This window comes from Hevea brasiliensis, chromosome 7, assembly GCF_030052815.1.
Source record: "Hevea brasiliensis isolate MT/VB/25A 57/8 chromosome 7, ASM3005281v1, whole genome shotgun sequence".
NCBI classification, from domain to species: Eukaryota; Viridiplantae; Streptophyta; class Magnoliopsida; order Malpighiales; family Euphorbiaceae; genus Hevea; species Hevea brasiliensis.
In genome coordinates, this window is record NC_079499.1 from 18,961,677 (window position 1) to 18,975,992 (window position 14,316).

General features: G+C 33.0%; 1 protein-coding gene across 1 annotated transcript; it reads left to right on the forward strand.

Annotated features, from left to right (window-relative positions):
* Positions 1 to 10,102: 10,102 nt before the first annotated feature.
* LOC131181342 (secreted RxLR effector protein 161-like) lies at positions 10,103 to 10,828 on the forward strand. Its single transcript, XM_058149384.1, has one exon. The coding sequence runs from the start codon at positions 10,103 to 10,105 to the stop codon at positions 10,826 to 10,828; it is 726 nt and encodes a 241-aa protein (XP_058005367.1).
* The last annotated feature ends 3,488 nt before the right edge of the window (positions 10,829 to 14,316 follow it).

Below are 14,316 nucleotides of genomic sequence, written 5' to 3' on the forward strand. Positions count from 1 at the left end.
AAATTTTTCTTCTAGGGTTTTATGCATCATGCCACATCTCTTATGTGCCTAATTAATTCCAATGCTCAATTGCATATTAAAACACTTTTAATATGTATTAGGATCTTTATTTTCCATTTAAGATTGTGAATTAATAAATTAATTCAATTAAATCCTAATTTGAAAGAAGAATTTGGGCACTAACCTCTTTGATGCACTATGGATGTAATTGACACCTTTAGGAAGCTCCTAGATCCCCAAGTATTGTCCCTTTAGCTTTTCCACACCAAGATCACCAATAGTAACCCCCAATTTTGCTTCTTAAGCCTTACCAACTAATTATAATTTGGGGTTTTGCTTTTAAAGAGGTTATATGTGTGTATAGGACACTAGAAACAATTCCTAGCAATTTTAATTCAAAGGGAATGAATGATTCTCTTTGAATTGATGAAGAAAACAAGAAGAGGGAGAGGGAATAGTGGCTGCCGCCACCCTTAGAATAGTGCGAGTTATTATTTTAATTCTTCTTTATTTCTCTTTTATAATTAGGTCAAATAATCACTTAAACCCTTTGCCACATGTCACCACCACATTGCATCTTATTTTTTTTAATTAACTTAATCTCATTAAGCCAAGTGTCAAAGCTAGGCTTAATCTTGACTTTGATCATCTTGCATGATAGGAAGACAAACGGCAAGTTTATATGGAGCCATGTGTCACCATCTCATGGTGCCACATGTCGCCATATGAAATGACCAAATTACCCTTATGTTGTAATTTTGAGTTCTTAACCCAAAATTATTATTTCTCCTTTTCTAATCAATTTATATCAAATATAAATTAACTAATTAATCTCTATTAATTAATTTCTCACAATTAAATTTATATTTAAACACTTTAAATATAAATTTAACTTATACTATACATGCAATAACCTAGTTTTGGTTTCAAGCCATGCTAGGGACTTTGTAATCTCATTGCAAACTAAACCTATTTAATTAATTAATTAAACTCTTTAATTAATCAATTAAATCACATTTTACTTGGTGATTAACTTGTGTATGTGTGTGACTCACTAGGCTCATCACTAATTGGCAATGAGATATGATATTAACTCTTAATATCATCAGAACTCTTTCTTACTATAAATGATTTCTCTAAATCATTTTAGGCATCTCATAGACCATGGTTGACACTTAGCATAGCGTGCCATGGCCACCCAATCAGTAATAAGGAATACCTTAAATGAAATTTTAATCATATGTTACCATGTACTAGAATCTCTCCGTTACAAAATCCCAATTCGAGCTGGAGTCATGGTTAATGTCAAATCCCATTTGCTATGAACATTATGTTCTCTTTTAATTCCAGTTCTTGATTAATTAGATTTTCTTATCAGAAACTCTTTTCTGACTAAATCTGTCTGTTCTGGCCAGAAACTTAAAACACCAAGAACAATTAAATTAACATAAGATTTTATCCCTATTTACTTAGGGTAACGGATTTCATCTTGATCAACACCTATCTCCATATATAACTAGTAGGAGCCAACACATGCCCATATACAAGTATGAAAGCAGTATCAAACTCAAACCACCTATATACAAGATAACTATGTTATCTTAGGTCTAAATAGTATATGCACTGATATGATATATGACAATGCATTGACAAGAGTAAACTCCATGTGCTTGTCATAAGCGTTACTGGTTCGGCCTACTTATCATGTATAAGTGCCTATCATGTTTGTTATGTAGTATGAGACTCACCAATCCATCTTATTTACATCTCATATAAATATCTTGGGAACAAACATGACTACAATCTTTCTGGACAAGTCATGTTCTTTGTGAAGTATCCTCGATTGTGAACCAATTTATGATACTTTGTACTAGAAATACTATCACTCATATTCTTAATAACTTAAAAATAGAATTTCTAACAAAATATCAATGGACATTTTCTATTACACATAAATACATTATGTAAATGGAAAAGTGAAATTGCCTTTTATTAATAAAATATGTATAAGATACATACAAAATGATATGCTCTAGGGCATACTACTAACACAATATCCACAAGATGTGAAGGTGAAGAGATCAATGATGAAGTTGCCGACATGTGCTTCATGGCAAAGGAGGAAAGCTCTAATGAGGTAACTTTAAATAATGATATTATTGAATTTTCTTATGATGAACTAGTTAATGCTTTTAAAGCTATGAATAATGAACTAGAACTAAGTTATAAGAAAAATAAGCTCTTGAAAAAGGAAGTAGCTAGTTTAAGGAAGGAAAATGAGACCTTAACTAAGGATGATAAACCTTTAGGGGTTAATATGCAAAAATCCTTAGATGAGCTCTCATTAGAAAATGAGAAATTGAAGAATGAAATTATTGGGCTAAAAACTTCTCTTTCCGAATTTGCTAAAGGAAAGGACAAACTTGATGTAATTTTGGACTCTCAATGGTCTCCTAGCATCAAGTATGGACTTGGCTATAGCAAATTTGCCCAAGCACCTCCTTCTAAGACCATCTTTGTTAAAGCATCTAGTTCTAATGAGCCTAGTCCCCAAGTGCCTAGTCCAAAGGTGTTCAATCCTAAAGGACAAGAGCTAAAGTAATCTTGTGGTAATGAAACTAGAAAGATTTCATTTCATCAACATGCTCCTAGACAAAATATAAATAGGACATATACATCTAGGAGAGTTGCATCTAGGCCAAACCTTCAAGGGGACATGCTAATAGGACTCATAACTATTATCGCACTCACCATGCCTCATGCTCACATTCACATAATGGACATAAAAAGATTGGTCATATGAGACCATTTGCTCACCCTCATACACATAGAAGGTTCAATGGACATTGTCACTATTGTGGTATGATTGGTCACACCAACTATAGGCGTGCTAATAGGAAAATCCATCCTAGATATGGTAGAATATTTGATTTTAATGATGGAAATACTAACCTCCAAGGACCTAAGTACATTTGGGTACCTAAAGTAAATTGAATTATCATGTGTAGGTGTGTTTGAAATCCTCAAAACTTGAAAGCAAGTGGTACTTGGATAGTGGATGTTCAAGACACATGACTGGAAATGCCAATCTCTTCCTTTCACTTAAAAAGAAAGATGGAGGTGGGCAAGTGACTTTTGGTGATAATGGTAAAGGTAAAATTGTGGGAATAGGTAAGGTTGGTAAGGAAAACTCCCCTATTCTTGACAAAGTGCTTTTGGTTAGTGGTTTAAAATATAATATGCTTAGTGTTAGTCAATTATGTGATAAGGGCTGTAGAGTTGTTTTTGAGTCCAAATCTTGCTTTGTGTCTAGGATGAGTGATAACAAAATATTGTTTATTGGTGAAAGAATTGAAAATATTTATATTATCGATTTGCATGCTTTGTCTAACAAAGATGTCAAGTGTTTTGTTTTTATTAGTAATGACTCTTGGACTTGGCATAGAAGGCTTGCACATGCTAGCATGGACCTTCTTGCAAACTTAAACAAGGATGAGCTAGTTGATGGGCTACCAAAGATCAAGTTTCAAAAGGATAAGGTGTGTAATGCATGCCAAATGGGTAAGCAAGTCAAGAGCTCTTTTAAATCTATTCATAAGGTATCTACTTTTGGACCCCTTCAATTATTGCATATGGATTTGTTTGGTCCTACTAGAGTGGCTAGCTTAGGTGATGCATATTATGCCTTGGTGATTGTTGATGACTACTCTAAGCATACTTGGGTTGCATTCCTTGCTCATAAGGATGAATGTTTTGATATTTTTGAGAGATTTTCAAAAAGAGTTTAAAATGAAAAGGGTTTTCAAATATCTTCTATTAGGAGTGATCATGGTAGAGAATTTGAAAATAAAAAATTTGATAAGTTTTGTAACTCACTAGGGATCACTCACAATTTTTCTTCTCCTAGGACTCCCCAACAAAATGGTGTTGTTGAAAGAAAAAATAGAACTCCTTTAGATATGGGGAGGACTATGTTAAATGAATAAAATTTGCCTACTTATTTTTGGGCGAAAGCCATTAATACGGCTTGTTATGTTTCAAATAGAGTTTTGATTAGACCTATTTTAAAGAAAACCCCTTATGAGCTATGAAATGGCAAGAAACCTAAAATAGGTTATTTTAGAGTTTTTTGGTTGTAAATGCTTCATTTTGAATACCAAAGATAATTTAGATAAATTTAGCTCCAAAACTGATGAAGGTATCTTCTTGGGGTACTTTACATGTAGTAAAGCATATAGAGTCTTCAATAAGAGAACCTTAGTTATTGAGGAGTCAATGCATATTGTATTAGATGAAGCTAACTCCTTTGGTCCTAGAAAGGATATTTCTTGTGATGATGATATTGTAGGTAATCTTGATGAGTTGACTCTTGAAGATCCTCAATCTAGTGGAATTCAGTATCAACACATGGAAGATCCCTTGAAGGACTTGGGAGTTGATCAAGTTGAGCCTCAAGAGCAACAAGGTCAACCAGTTCCATATCAAGAAGTTCAATAAAATCTACCCAAAAATTAGACATTCAAGAAGGATCATCCTAAAGACCTAATCATTGGTGATACATCAAAAGGGGTAACAACTAGATCCTCTTTTAGAAATATATGTAATAACCTTGCATTCATTTCTCAAATAGAACCTAGAAGCATAGATGAGGCCATTAATGATGAGAGTTGGGCACTTGCAATGCAAGAGGAGCTCAATCAGTTTGAAAGGAATAAGGTTTGGACCTTAGTTCCTAGGCCAAAGGACCATCCATCTATAGGCACCAAATAGATGTTTAGAAACAAATTAGATGAGGATAGAAACATAACTAGGAGTAAAGCTAAGTTAGTAGCCAAAGGCTATAACCAAGAGGAGGGCATTGACTATGATGAAACCTTTGCCCCCGTAGCTAGATTAGAAGCCATTAAAATCTTGCTTGCATATGCATCATACATGAATTTTAAGCTTTTCCAAATGGATGTTAAAAGTGCTTTTCTAAATGGTTTTATTGATGAGGAGATATATGTTGAGCAACCTCCTAGTTTTGAAAATCATGAGTTTCCAAACCGTATTTTTAAATTGACTGTTGGTTTGAAACAAGCTCCTAGAGCTTAGTATGAAAGGCTTAGTAACTTTCTTTTGCAAAATAGTTTTTCAAAAGGAAAAGTTGATACAACTCTTTTTGTTAAAATTCACGTAAATGACATCCTTGTAGTACAAACATATGTTGATGATATTATATTTGGTGCTACTAATGAGTGTTTGTGTGAAGAGTTTGCTAATACCATGAAGAGTGAGTTTGAGATGAGCGTGATGGGAGAACTCAAGTTCTTCCTTGGGCTTCAAATCAAATAAGCTAAGGATGGCATCTGTCACGCCTTACCCCTCTGTAAGGCATAACATGATCCCGTAGAATACCTAATGAATTACCAAACTTTACCTACCGATAACTCATTAAGTACACTACAAAGGATTTTAAAACCATTTTCTTACTTTTTGGAAGTGGTGAGCATTTTTGGTAGAAATTAAAAAGATTTAATTGAATTTTCAAAACTAGTTAAAATTTTTGTCCATTTGTATTTTTCCGCAAACTTTGGAAAAAAATTTCGGCAGAGTGCCTGCTGTATTTGCAAAAACCGAAAAAATTTTACTTGTAGAAAACACTTCCAATAATTGTTTTCACAACTCCTAACCACCAAAATAACTCAGTTCAACATAATTCAAATCAATTCCACAATTCAATCAAAGTTTGTCATCTCAAAATATTTCATAATTTCATTAACATTGCATTTAAAATTTAATTTACATATACAGGTCTTAATTTACAAAAAGAAAATCTAAAATAATATTATTACAATTTACTATACAACTGCTCTACTTTACATTAATACATATGACATTACAATATTTACATCAAAATAACTACAAGGGTATAAATAAATACCCGTACAAAAAGGTTTATGTAGTCCTCTATCTCAATAGCAGCTCACTCTGCTGCTTTCTCCTTGCCATTATCTGCGACAGCAAAATAAGCTATCACTGAGTATAAAAATATTCAGTGGTGCACAATAAAAATTCGAAATACATTACATAAAACATTCATTGATAAATCATAATTTAAATATTTCACAAATTATCAAAACTCATTATAGTAGAATTTTGGTCAAACAATTTAATAAACACAGTGTTGCCAATTCATACACAACTTAAGCCATGACACAAAATTTTCGATCAATGTCGCGTTGTACACCACGACAAAATGATCTACAACCCCACTAATCGAAATCAATGAGGGAGGTGGCTAGCTAGCTAATGCGTACTCATTCGATCTACAACCTCAACTGGTAAGCCATAGAGGGAGGAAAATAAATGATCTCAACCCCATAAATAAAGGAGGAATAATGTGGTACTGTCATGCTAATTGTGAATACAAAATCAATTCAAAACAAAGTACTCAAATAATTTAGGAAAGATCCCAAATAATTTCCAAAGTCATTTTTGTAGTCACAAAATGGCAACACAATTTATAAACAACACAACGATTTCATAAAGCATAAGATTTAACTTTTCACTTAGAAAATAATTACATAAATTTATTGTGCAGAAACCTGACGTGAGTCGCCTCAAAGCCTTGACTCAGTTTGTAACGATCGGGCTCCAACCACTAGAGGAATTGTCTGCTTTGGCCATAAGCCTCACGGTTTTGTCCCATAAGTGGAATGGAGAACTTCCTAGGAGGTCACCCATCCTAGGATTTCTCTCAAGCGAGCACGCTTAACCTTGGAGTTCTTCGAACTCTCCAGGCCATTCCACCAAAAGGCGCCTCTAGTGATTAGTTTCCCCATTTTATATATCATTACTTTTTGAACCCAAGACCATCTCCGTGCTTTGTCGCTGTGGGATTTGCCTAAGGGACCTTTCTCCCCCCCTTTCGGGACTCAGCATCCTCGCTGAGGTTTGCCCCACCATCGCCCAAGAGGACATGCGAGCGGCTCTGATACCAATTGTAAATTATACTTATATTATTATATAAGTTACAATTGCAATATTTATTTATGTTATAATTTTCTTTGCTAATCTTTTAGCAATTTCTCAATACTTTCTAGGTTGTCTCAGATTATCTCATAATAAATAAATTTTAATTATCCAAATTATGTTTTGTTTCTATCTTTATTTGTATATTATTTCCTTGTTATATTATTGCGCTACTAAGCAGCAATGCTTAGCGCGATGAAATTGTTTCCTTTGTGCACGTACTGTAGCTAAAACCCACAGGACATTCGACTGGGAATTTTGGGAGTCCAGATCTGTAGAGTGTCAAAGGTTGTCACCTCCTTAGCAATGCATGTAGCTAGGGCCCATGTATATCACTTTATGTATTTTGTATGTTATAATATGTTGTAATTTGTATATTTTAATGTAAATTAAGAATTTGTAAGTAATATTTATGTGATGTAAATTTATAAATTGATTATTTCATTTGTAATTAAATTGTATATCATGTAAATTAATGAAGATTGAAAATTATCATATATGAGTTGAGAATGAATAGAAATGAATATGAAATTGAATTATATAGAGGATATTCAAATTGATGAGATAATTATGATTAGTATGGATAAGATTTTATTGTGAAAATATTTTTGAATTTTCAAGCAGGTGAATAATGAAATACGCCAAATAGAAATAAAATAGGGGAAACTCCGCTGGTTTCTCCATAGAAAAATAATTGATATTAAATTAAACGAATTCAAAATTACTAAAATAATAAAGAAGATAAGATAGGGTGCTCCGGCACCGAATGTAGCACACTTTGCTCGGCTACACTATAGTCGGGTGAGGGGTGTTACACAGTCCCTTAGATTTTTCGAATCTTTTTCAGCTGAAACACACAATTGACAGTATTTCAGTAGCTTATCTCACAATAAATCCAATAATTAAACTCATATATGCTCAAATCTAGCCCTAATATGCTTAAACTTATGTTCTTGAAAATTTTTATGTCAGGGTTACTATTCATGATACTTTCAAGTCAAAATATTGACTTTCTTATACTTAAAAGGTATGGAAAATCTAATTATACCCACATACCACATTTTGGTTATCAATTTTGTTGGTTTTAGTTGTTCCTTCAAATTTTAGGTCTCCTAAGTACAAATTTCAATTTTCCAGATTTGATGTCCTGTTTTGTACTGTTCCATTGGTCATGTTACTGCGATAATTTGGCTAAGTTTTCTTAATAGAAGTTGTTCCTTATTATCTTAAATTTATTTCCCTTTTTGAATCACTCCATTTGGAGTTTTGTAGCCTAAGTTATAGCCATTTGAACATGGCTGGCCGGATTTGGTTTTACCCAGAATTCTAGGCATTCACTGGATAATGGCAGTTTTTGTGGGTTGACTACAGGTGGCTTTTCAAATAGGTTATGGTCAAAATTTAGGTTTTTTTTTTCTTCATGAAAGTTGTAGGGCTATGTCTCAGCTTTCTATAGGTATAAAATTCAGGTCATTTGGACCTTCCAAGACCAAGTTATGGTCATTTACGTAACTACTGTTCATTTGGTCATTGTTGTACAGGTCAGTTTGCTAATTCCAGATTTGGCCTAATTGTTCACTAAGTTATGGTCACTTTCTGGGCATGATTCCTGAATGAAAAATGTGCCATTTTGTGTCTAGTTTCATTCCCAATTGACGTCACACCAATTGGGTTAGTAAATTTTCAATTTTGGTCCCTGAAAGGGACCTAGGTCAAACTGCCTGTAGATTGACCTTCACCAATCCGAATTGGAACTTGGTTCCAACAATTCATACACACTACAAATGGTCACAATTGACCATTTCTCAACTCAAATAAGGTCAATAAAATCATTTGGCTAATTCTCAAATTTTTCTTCAATTTTTCACAATCTCCAAACCTTAATTACATACATTTCAACTCTAATGCAAATTTAAAGTGTATATTCATGATTTATACACTTAATTCACTTCAAATAACCATTCAAATCTATCAAACTCATTCATATCAAACCCTAACCCTAGCTGGATGAATTTCATGTTTGGTCCCTCAATAATTATTTTTGTTTGATTTTAAGTTAATTTCTAGGTTAAGTGAACTAAAAGCACAAGTATCAAACTAGAATTTCAAATTAAACTACTAACCTCAACTTTGATGTTCCACTTCCTCAATTCTTTCCTTTTTTCCTCCCTTTTTCTTCTTCAATCCTCTTGTCTAGTTGAGATAGCAAGCTTTTTAGGGTTTAGGGTTTACTTTGGGAGATTAAAATCAAGTTATGCAAGCTTGGAAATGGGGTTTCAATGGAGTTTTTGGGAGAGAGAAGTGAGAGAGAGATGGGGACGTTTTTTTGAAGAAGAAGAATTGATTTTTTTTTTATTCATTTATCTCTTTAAATTAGCCATTTGACTTAGTCCCAATTTGTAGGAAAAAGTAAATTAATTTTGACATCATAATTGATGTCATCACATGATGTAATAAAACTTTTTCAATTTCTTCTCTTTTTTTATTTTTATTTTTCCTTAGTTCTTTAATTTAATTCTTGATCTCGAAATTTTCTTTTCTCCAATTTTATTGGAAAGTTAGTCAGGAGTCAGCTCTAGAGATGAATTGACCAAATTGCCCCTCGCCGGTTCAATTCGGTTTGTAAGTTATTTGATATTTCTTCCGGATCCCTGACCTAATTATTTGACCTGCTTAACAACTCTTTTCTATGATTTTCTCTTTTTCACTGTGTTCGTAATAGTTCTAAAGACCGCAGCGTCATATTTTACAGTTCGAAATTTGAGTTTAGATTGACCTCGCAGTCATTTCCGAGAAAGGTCACCCATCGTTGTGACTCCCGGCTCATTTAACTTTTTATGCTTTGTTTTTCTTATTCATATATAACTTTGTGGCAATTACTAATTATTTGTGTTCAGCGTTTATTTAGCTGTCTTAAATGTAATTCTAATCCTCTTAATTGTCCGGACCAACACCGGTCACCAAAACAGTATAATTTACCAGGTTAGGCAAATAGGGATATTACAGCATCTTCATCAACCAAGCCAAGTACAACAAAGAATTGATTAAGAGGTTTGGAATGCTAAATAGCAAGCCAAGTAAAACTCCAATGAGCATAAATACTAAACTTGACAAGGATGAAAAAGGAAAACTGATTGATAAAAAGCTCTATAGAGGTATGATTGGTAGTCTTTTGTATCTCACAGCTAGTAAACCGGATATTATATTTTTTGTATGTTTATGTGCACATTTTCAATCATGTCCTAAAGAGTCTCATTTGCATGCTGTTAAACGTATTCTCAAATACTTGAATGGTACATTGCATTTAGGTCTATGGTATCCTAGAAATGCATCCTTTGATTTATGTTCCTACTCGGATGCCGACTTTGCTGGAAGCATCCTTGATAGGAAGAGTACCTCAGGTACTTGTCAACTCCTAGGACACTCTTTAGTTTCTTGGTGTAGCAAGAAACTAAACTCGTTTGCACTTTCCACGGCCGAAGCCGAATATGTAGCTACAGGTCTTTGTTGTAGCCAAATACTTTGGATTAAACAACAATTAAGAGACTTTAAAATATCTCTTCATCACATACCTATTAAATGTGATAACACAAGTGCAATCAATTTGACCAAGAACCCTATACAACGTTTTAGAACCAAGCATATAGACATTAGACATCATTTTATACGTGATCATGTATTGAACGGTGATGTTGTTCTTGAGTTTGTTAATACACATCACCAATTAGCTGATATCTTTACAAAACCTTTGTGTGAAGATAGGTTTAATTTCATTAAGAGAACATTAGGCATGCTTGACAACCTTGATGCTTGAGATTGTTATTTACTATTCACGTAACTGTTCACATGAACAAAATATGGGTTTCCTATTTTTGGCTGCCATATGGTCACAATACCATTCCTCATTAATTTAAATTGTTCTCCTTGATTGTTCTATGAAGGTTATTTACCAAAATTCTATTATTGCTTTGAATAGATCCATGATGGTTTTACAAGTCCTATGCAAATGAAATTAGTGAACTTGTATTGTAGTATTCTTAGCTCTTTGTAGGTTATTCTTTAAAATAGTTGTTATGTTGCCTCTAGATTGAGCATATATTATACATGTGTTCTAAGTGTCTCAATGACATAATTATACTCATGTTCAATTTCAAATCAAGTTGATTATGCACATTTGCTTAACTACCATATAACCACCTTAATGGTATCACTTTTTATGCTCAAATGCATGGTGGTAAGCCTTTGAATGATGCCATAATTTTTGTATGTTTTTCCTTCTAAAGTGCATTTTGATGATGCTAAAAAGGGGAGATATATAGCTAGTGGATGAATTAGCTAAGTGGATGAATAATTCCAAATTTTAAGCTTTAAACATGATATATAAATGATGATTTAGAGGGATACATGTTTTGGGTATACTTATGTGATGCTTCTTGGTAATCCTTTGATACATATTCTGAATTGTTTTTTATATAAAAATAACTTTGCATCATCATTCACTTAGGACTCATGGCATTGCATTCATTGAGTCAAAGCCTCTCTTATGTGCTCTCCAAATTCTATTTAGTAAGGCACAAACTATTTTTGAAAGGGAGAGTACATTAAGGGGGAGAATTTCTGAAAAATACACACTTCACTTGTGCTTAATTTTCCTCATCTACTAATTATTTGTTATCATCAAAAAGGGGGAGATTGTTGGACCTAGGTGTCTTAATTCATGTTTTAATGATAATAAACAATTAGTGTGCCACTAATATACTTTGAAAGTGTTTGTGTTGAGTTTATAGGCCCTATATTCAAAATTTCCAAACTGCTTCAAATTAAGGTTAAGGAAGAGCAAGATAAGGAAGCAAACATTTATGGAACCATACAATGTAACTTTTATTTATTTTATATCTTGTAAATCTCATTTTATTAATTGTGTTGGCTCAAGTGTAGGTGGTACCAAGAATATCTTGTTCAACTTAGTTTTCACCTAATTCTTTATAAAGGGAAAATTAAATAAATCTTTCAAAAATGCAAAATTAATTTTGAAAAGATTTTAGTTGCAAAATACATTGAATTAGCTTTCCAATGGTTCAAACGGATCAAAAATTTGAGTTCGGATCAAAAAGTTATGAGTTTTTTAAATTCTTAATTTCTTAGTGCCTTTACTTATAACTTTTTCTTGACCAAAGGGGACTAAAATAAAATTTTTACATTTGAGAAATGAAAATTTGTTTTTGAAAGTGTTTTCATTGAAAAGTTTATCAAATTAGCTTTCCAACGGTTCAAACGGATCGAAAATCCGAGTTCCGATCAAAAAGTTATGCATTTCCAAAGCCTAAGTGCCCTTTTGACACTTTCTATCCAAAAAGCACTTTGGCAGCCGAAAGTGGGAACTTCGGCTGCCGAAGTTCACTATTTAAATCATGGTTTTGAGTGTTAAAAGTCATTTTGTCCATAGAGCACTCCGGCAACCGAAAGTGGGAACTTCGGCAGTCGAAAGTGACTTTTCAAAAGCTATTTTTTAGCACTTCAAACTTCGGCAGTCGAAGTAAATAACTTTGGCAGCCGAACCTGGGTTTTTGCTGAAGGAGCGGAAGCGTAAAAAATATAAGTTTATACCATTGAATTCAAAAATTTTCACCTAGGGCCGCATGCATCATGCAAGATTTATTTTTATCTATTTGATTTCAATTATAAACAACATATTAAAACACTTTTAATATGTTTTTGGATCTGTATTTGTCATTTAAAATTTTTAAATTAATCAGATTAATTTTAGAACCCTAGATTAGATCAAGAACAAATACACTAACCTCTTGATGCACTGCAGTGTATTTGTGCCTTTCAGATGCGTCTTCAGGACACCAGATATTGTCCCTCTAGCTTGTCCACACCAAGAACACCTATGACAGCCCTTGAACAGCTTCTAAAGCTTTTTCTATTAATTAGAAAATCAAGTTCTGCCTTTTAAGATATTAAAGATGTAAACAGGACACTAGAAACGATTTCTAGTATTTTTAATTCAAGAGATTGTTTGCTAATCTCTTGGAATAGATGAGAGATGAAGAAGAAGAGAGGGAGAGCTTCAAAGTGGCGGCACAAAGAAGGAGCAGCTGCTGGTTGCGTTGTTTTCTTTTCATAACAACACTTATATAGCTAGGTCAATACATTAAACCCTTGCCACATGTCACCCTCTGATTGGTTCTAGGTTTAATTGACCCAATCACATTGTGCCAAGTGTCAAACCTATATTTAATCTTGATTTTAATCATCTTACATGATTAAAAGACATTTGGCAAGCTTATGTGTAATGCCATGTGTCACCATCTCATGGTGCCACATGTCACCCTGTGAAATAACCAAAATGCCCCTGTGTCTTAATTTTGAGTTCTCAACTAAAAATAATTATTTCTCTTCTTCTAATCAATTTATATCAAATATAAATTGATTAATTAATCTTTATTAATTAATTTCTCATTAATTAAATTCATATTTAAACACTTTAAATATAAATTTAACTTATACTGTACATTTAATAACCTAGATTTGATTTCAAGTCATGCTTGGGACTTTGCAATCTAATTGCAAACCAAACCTATTTAATTAATCAATTAAACTCTTTAATTAATTAATTAAATCATATTTAATTAGGTGATTACTTGTGTATGTATGTGACTTACTAGTCTCATCACTAATTGGCAATGAGATATGATATCAACTCTTAATATCATCAGAACTCTTTCTTACCATAAATGATTTCTCTAAATCATTTTATGCACCTCATAGACCATGGTTAACACCTAGTATAGCATGCCATGGTCACCCAATTAGTATAAGGTTTACCTTAAATGAACCTATAATCATATATTACCATGCACTAGAATCTCTCTGTTGCAAAATCCCAACTCAAGCTGGAGTCATGGTTTATGTCAAACTCCATTTGCTATGAATATTATGTTCTCTTTTAATTCCAGTTCTTGATTTAAAAGATTTTCTCATCAGAAACTCTTTTCTGATTAAATCTATCTGTCCTGGCCAGGAACTTGAAACATCAAGAACAATTAAATGAACATAGGATTTTATCCCTATTTACTTAGAGGAACAGATTCCATCTTGATCAACACCTACGTCCATATATAACTAGTAGGAGCCAACACATGCCCCTATACCCAAACACAGTACAAGTATGAAAGCAGTATCAAACTCAAACTACCTATATACAAGATAACTATGCTATCTCAGGTCTAAAGATTATATGCACTGATATGATTTATGACAATGCATTGACAAGAGTAAACTCCATGTGCTTATCAT